Source organism: Lampris incognitus, chromosome 13, assembly GCF_029633865.1.
Source record: "Lampris incognitus isolate fLamInc1 chromosome 13, fLamInc1.hap2, whole genome shotgun sequence".
Classification (NCBI taxonomy): domain Eukaryota; kingdom Metazoa; phylum Chordata; class Actinopteri; order Lampriformes; family Lampridae; genus Lampris; species Lampris incognitus.
This window is the reverse complement of record NC_079223.1, coordinates 2,926,286-2,933,055: the sequence shown is the minus strand read 5'-3', so window position 1 is coordinate 2,933,055 and position 6,770 is coordinate 2,926,286. Positions and strand designations below refer to the sequence as shown.

The following is a 6,770-nucleotide window of genomic DNA, read 5'->3' as shown; positions in this document are numbered from 1 at the left end:
GTCCCTCTCCATCTACAGTCAATATAATGATCACAATGGTTCTGTCCCTCTCCAACTACAGTCAATATAATGATCATGATGGTTCTGTCCCTCTCCATCTAGACAGTCAATACAATGATCATGATGGTTCTGTCTCTTTCCATCTAGACAGTCAATATAATGATCATGACGGTCCTGTCCCTCTCCATCTAGACATTCAATATAATGATCATGACGGTCCTGTCCCTCTCCATCTAGACATTCAATATAATGATCATGACGGTTCTGTCCCTCTCCATCTAGACAGTCAATATATTGATCATGATGGTCCTGTCCCTCTCCATCTAGACAGTCAATATATTGATCATGATGGTCCTGTCCCTCTCCATCTAGACAGTCAATATATTGATCATGATGGTTCTGTCCCTCTCCATCTAGACAGTCATTATAATGATCATGATGGTTCTGTCCCTCTCCCTCTAGACAGTCAATATAATGATCATGATGGTTCTGTCCCTCTCCATCTAGACAGTCATTATAATGATGGTTCTGTCCCTCTCCATCTAGACAGTCATTATAATGATCATGATGGTCCTGTCCCTCTCCATCTAGACAGTCATTATAATGATGGTTCGGTCCCTCTCCATCTAGACAGTCAATATAATGATCATGATGGTTCTGTCCCTCTCCACCTAGACAGTCAATATAATGATCATGATAGTTCTGTCCCTCTCCATCTAGACATTCAACATATTGATCATGACGGTTCTGTCCCTCTCCATCTAGACAGTCATTATAATGATCATGATGGTCCTGTCCCTCTCCATCTAGACAGTCATAATGATGGTTCTGTCCCTCTCCATCTAGACAGTCAATATAATGATCATGATGGTTCTGTCCCTCTCCACCTAGACAGTCAATATAATGATCATGATAGCTCTGTCCCTCTCCATCTAGACAGTCAATATAATGATCATGATGGTTCTGTCTCTCTCCTGTAGACAGTCAATATAATGATCATGATGGTTCTGTCCCTCTCCATCTAGACAGTCAATATAATGATCATGATGGTTCTGTCCCTCTCCATCTAGACAGTCAATATAATGATCATGATGGTCCTGTCCCTCTCCATCTAGACATTCAATATAATGATTATGATGGTTTTGTCCCTCTCCATCTAGACAGTCAATATAATGATCATGATGGTCCTGTCCCTCTCCATCTAGACATTCAATATAATGATTATGATGGTTTTGTCCCTCTCCATCTAGACAGTCAATATATTGATCATGACGGTTCTGTCCCTCTCCATCTAGACAGTCAATATAATGATCATGACGGTTCTGTCCCTCTCCATCTAGACAGTCAATATAATGATCATGATGGTCCTGTCCCTCTCCATCTAGACGGTCAACATAATGATCATGATGGTCCTGTCCCTCTCCATCTACAGTCAATATAATGATCACAATGGTTCTGTCCCTCTCCATCTAGACAGTCAATATAATGATCATGATGGTCCTGTCCCTCTCCATCTAGACGGTCAACATAATGATCATGATGGTCCTGTCCCTCTCCATCTACAGTCAATATAATGATCACAATGGTTCTGTCCCTCTCCATCTACAGTCAATATAATGATCATGATGGTTCTGTCCCTCTCCATCTAGACATTCAATATAATGATCATGACGGTTCTGTCCCTCTCCATCTAGACAGTCAATATATTGATCATGACGGTTGTCCCTCTCCATCTAGACAGTCAATATAATGATCATGACGGTTCTGTCCCTCTCCATCTAGACAGTCAATATATTGATCATGACGCTTGTCCCTCTCCATCTAGACAGTCAATATATTGATCATGATGGTCCTGTCCCTCTCCATCTACACAGTCAATATATTGATCATGATGGTCCTGTCCCTCTCCATCTAGACAGTCAATATATTGATCATGATGGTTCTGTCCCTCTCCATCTAGACAGTCAATATATTGATCATGATGGTCCCGTCCCTCTCCATCTAGACAGTCAATATAATGATCATGATGGTCCTGTCCCTCTCCATCTAGACAGTCAATATATTGATCATGATGGTTCTGTCCCTCTTCATCTAGATAGTCAATATATTGATCATGATGGTTCTGGCTGTCTCCCTCTAGACAGTCAATATAATGATCATGATGGTTCTGTCCCTCTCCATCTAGACACATTTGCCAGTAAGGTCGCTGCTATCCAGGATCAGTACGCAGATGCCTCCATCGGAAATGTGACAGGCTCCAATGCTGTCAATGTGTTTCTCGGAATTGGGGTGAGTCTTGCTAGTTAAATGACTGACTGACTGATTCATTGATTCACTCATTGATTCATATATTGATTGAATCATTGAAAGGCTTGTGGTCTTCAGCTTGACTACTCTTCTTGTTATAATTAAAGTGTTAATGGCAAGTAATAATTAAAAGCTTTAGTAATGGTAGCTGTATTTGTAGGAGTAGTAATATAAGTAACAGTTTTGCAGTATAAGTAGGAGCAGTCATGGCAGCAGTACTAAAAGCATTTTTATGAATAATTATGCAGATGTTGCAGTTGTGCAGTCATAGCCTAAGCTGTCACTGCAGTAGTAGAAGTAGTCGAAGTAGTAGAAGTAGAAGTAGTAGTAGTAGAAGGGGCTTCTCCTGTTCGCAGCGATTGTATCAATGACAGCATCAAACATTTTATAAGTACTTGTAATCATAGTGATAGTAGTACTTCCACATGCACTTTAGCAGTAGTAGCAGAGGCAAAAACACATTGATGATAACATCGGCATGATAACTGTTTCAAGTGGTATGACTTATCCCGGCTGTCAGACACTGTGTAACTTGTTTTGGGCCACTCATTTGGTCTGACAGGTGGCGTGGTCCATCGCTGCCATCTACCACAACAGCCAGGGCCGTGAGTTCCACGTGGACCCGGGCACGCTTGCCTTCTCCGTCACACTTTTCACCATCTTCGCCTTCATCTGTGTCGCCACACTGATGTACCGACGGCGGCCGGAGATTGGCGGAGAGCTGGGTGGGCCGCGGACTGCCAAGGCCCTGACCACCATGCTGTTTGTCAGCCTCTGGCTCCTCTACATCCTTTTCTCATCACTGGAGGCCTACTGCCATGTCAGGGGCTTCTAAGATGGACGCCTGGGGATGCGATGGGGATAGAGGGTTAACGGAGAGGAAGAAGTGAAGGGGACAAATCGATGGATGGATGGATGGATGGATGATGGAGACAAGATGGGAGGATGAATAAAAAAAGAGGGGTCAAGGACATCTCATTTGTCCCTCCATTCATGCAACGGATGAGTCATGGATAAATAACCAGACAGATGGATGTTTGGATGGAGAGAGGCAATGGAGCATGTAAAAAAGGAAAGGGAGGAATGATGAATCGGACTACAGAAAGGAAAAGCATCACTGGAGCTCGAGGCTGCTCATGAAATGACGACACGGTGGGGGAACAAGACGCATCTAAATTCAACTTTGTGTCTCAATCTCGACATCCCAACAAAACGGATGTTCTCTGTAACACATTTGAAAGACCGACTTAACTAGTACCCAAACTCTGCAAACACAAACACACTCAGAGGTTCACACTGACCCACTCACACATACATACAGACACACACCAAGCAACTCCCGCACTGTCTGATCTCCAAACATGTAGAAGTGCTTTTCAAAAAGACTCACACTCGGTCTGCTCGATGCCTATCGATCAAGCACATGTGTTTGAGAGTGTGTGTCTGTGTGTTTTAGCAATGGAAAATGAGGCACTTATGTCATGTCTTCAACTACACCCCCGCTATTGTGTGTTAGACACAACACTAAAGTAACCTAAACTCTAAAATAACCTTACTGACACTACCATCTGTCTGTATTAGACACTGACCAACTACTACTAGCCCCGCGTGTGTGTGTGTGTGTGTGAGCACTGTCATTTACAACTTACACAAAGTTAGTGTGTAGTTTCATTTTGTGTTTGAGATCTCTGATGGGAGTTGCTTGTTGTGAACTTTGACCCTAGCACTGACAAGACTAGAAGTATCAGTAGAACCATACCTGGCGTGGGGGGGGGTATCTGGTGTGTGTGTGTGGGGGGGGGGCAGAATGCCAGGAAACACATCAGTGGACAGACAGAAATGTAAACGAGGACGGCTGAAGTTGCTGTAGGTTGCGGCTCTGCTGATGTGTTTCTGGAAGTTCTCAGGATGCCGAGCGCTCCTGAGCCCTTCTGCCTCTGTCTGTAGTTTATAAGCTGTCATGATACAAGATGTAATTTAGACTAGGAAGGTTAGTCTTTTTTAACTGTAGTGAGGCTATCTCACAGGACAACATGGTTGCAGGAATGTTTGAAACTATTAGAGAAATTATGACCATTTCATAAAAGTTCGACTTCAGTGTTTATGTTGGTTTTGTTGTTGTTCTGAATACCGTCAGAATTCCCGTTCCTGGTTTTCCACAAATTGGGATTGTCACCATCTGTTGTCACCTGTTTACGTTGCAGTAGACTGCAACATAACCCTCCCGACACCTCCATGGCTCTCTCTCTCTGTGTCTGTCTGTCAGTCTCTCTCTCTCTATCTGTCTATCTGTCTGTCAGTCTCTCTCGGTCTGTCTATCTCTATCTGTCTGTCTGTCTGTCTCTCTCTGTCTCTGTCTGGAGGGCCTGTAGTGTCGGCCATCTCCCTGCACAGCCCGTCCCACGCTGGCTAAAGCGCTGGCTTGACATCTTCGGTCATGGCCTCGTGTGTCTTAAGCACCTCCCTGTGGCTGATCTACGGTTGAACCAACATATTTAAGGGCTTTATGTAAAAACTATTACCCAAATCTTACAGTCACTTCCAATTCCAAACACATTGGTGAACATTTCACTCCATGAAGTCGGGCCAAGTGACTGATAGTTATTACCACACCAATTGTGGAATATGCTTCAGTGAAACCTCTAAAGAGAACGACGTAAGACATTAAATAAGCTCAGGACAACACCCCATGACACAGAATGGAAAATATAATCCATCAAGACCAAGCAACCAGAGTACCCAGACTTTTAAAGCAGTACGGTATGAATAGCTGACCATTCATGGTAACTAGACAGACAGATTATTTCACATTCTGATGGATGGATGGATGGATGGGAGTAGTCGAGGTTACCCTCATTCCAATTCAACCGTCCCATCCTAAATCTTAACCCCTGACAGTGGCACCTTCACAGATTGTGTTTCTTAGCGCAGAACAATTTACAGGTCTCAAAGACTGAACCAACCAACTAAACAAACACTGAGGCTTAAATATTTTATTTTTAGTGAAAATATATGTTTGAATTACTGAACACAGTGTCATCTGTGTCGTCCCTTGTTTCCTACTTTTCATGCTGCTTTTCATGCTGACTTTATAAACTAACCACCTGAAGATGATAAAATAAATCTTATCACAATAGCCACGGTATGCAGTGGTGGTACAAACACAGCTCAGTCAAAATGTAGACCCCCAATATCAGATTTTGGCAGACTGTAATGGCCTACGGTAACTCTGCAAAAACAAATTATGTTCCCCCCATATCCAGACGGTTTAACAGACAACACTCGATGCACTGGGCGCAGGGATTTCAAGCAGCTGCTGCCGTTCCATGATGACCGGACTGTTGTGTGCTGTGCAGGCTAGGAAGCATCATCATCACACATTGCTCTGAGAACTATGAACAATATAAACTGTATAAAATGTAGTCGAAGGACAGTCAAATGACCAGTGAGGTGAACCGCCTTTCACTTTTAGTGCCGTTGCACTAAAAGTGCAACGGTTTGTTCTGAGTGTGCCTCGTTAACCAGTCTGTCCATAAAAAAGTGTATATATTTTCTGGTATATGTATCCAAATTAAACTTTCTCCCTGGATTTAGAAAATGTCGAGGACCACAGATTCCACTCGTATTTATGCCAATATGTTTACAAATGTCAATTGCTTGTAATTGAAGAGTACACTTGTTGCATATTGTGTTACCATGAAGTGACTCCCATCAAAGCCCATGTAAAACATAAAAGCCCATCTAAGGGGAAGAATGGGGCTCTTAATCCAACAGAATGTTCCAAAAAGGAGAACTTTTCGGAGTCAGTTTGACATGTTACTGGATCAGCTACAGTACAGGTTCAATAAATGTCATTCAGGAGTGCTCGAGGTGGCATTACCACCAGACAAACACAAGGACAGGAAATAACACTGACGGTCACCACCAAGTCCCCAGCAGAGCACAGCGTCAAGTCTAAAGAACATAGCTTGTCCTAAAACTGGTTCAAATAAGAAAATTGCAGGGCGTCCGGGTGGCATAGCAGTCTATTCCGTTGCCTACCAACACTGGGATCACCGGTTCGAATCCCCGTGTTGCCTCCGGCTTGGTCGGGTGTCCCTACAGACACAATTGGCCATGTCTGCGGTTGGGAAGCTGGATGTGGTTATGTGTCCTGGTCGCTGCACTAGCGCCTCCTCTGGTCGTTCGGGGCGCCTGTTCAGGGGGGAGGGGGAACTGGGGGGAATAGCGTGATCCTCCCACGCGCTACGTCCCCCTGGTGAAACTCCTCACTGTCAGGTGAAAAGAAGCAGCTGGTGACTCCACATGTATGGGAGGAGGCATGTGGTAGTCTGCAGCCCTCCCCGGATCGGCAGAGGGGGTGGAGCAGAGACCGGGACGGCTCGGAAGAGTGGGGTAATTGGCTAAGTAGAATTAGGGAGAAAAAGGGGAAAAAAATCCACAAAAGAAAATTGCTGCATGAG

The 6,770-nt window shown here is 44.0% G+C and overlaps 1 protein-coding gene across 9 annotated transcripts in view; it reads left to right on the top strand.

Moving 5' to 3' along the window:
• The window catches only part of slc8a1b (solute carrier family 8 member 1b), a 368,951-nt gene extending 365,809 nt beyond the window's left edge, over positions 1 to 3,142 (top strand). For all 9 annotated transcript variants that reach the window (XM_056291265.1, XM_056291272.1, XM_056291271.1 and 6 more), the window contains 2 exons: positions 2,186 to 2,289; positions 2,870 to 3,142. In XM_056291265.1, coding sequence (XP_056147240.1) covers positions 2,186 to 2,289; positions 2,870 to 3,142 — 377 coding nt within the window. The remainder of the gene's footprint in view (positions 1 to 2,185; positions 2,290 to 2,869) is intronic.
• The last annotated feature ends 3,628 nt before the right edge of the window (positions 3,143 to 6,770 follow it).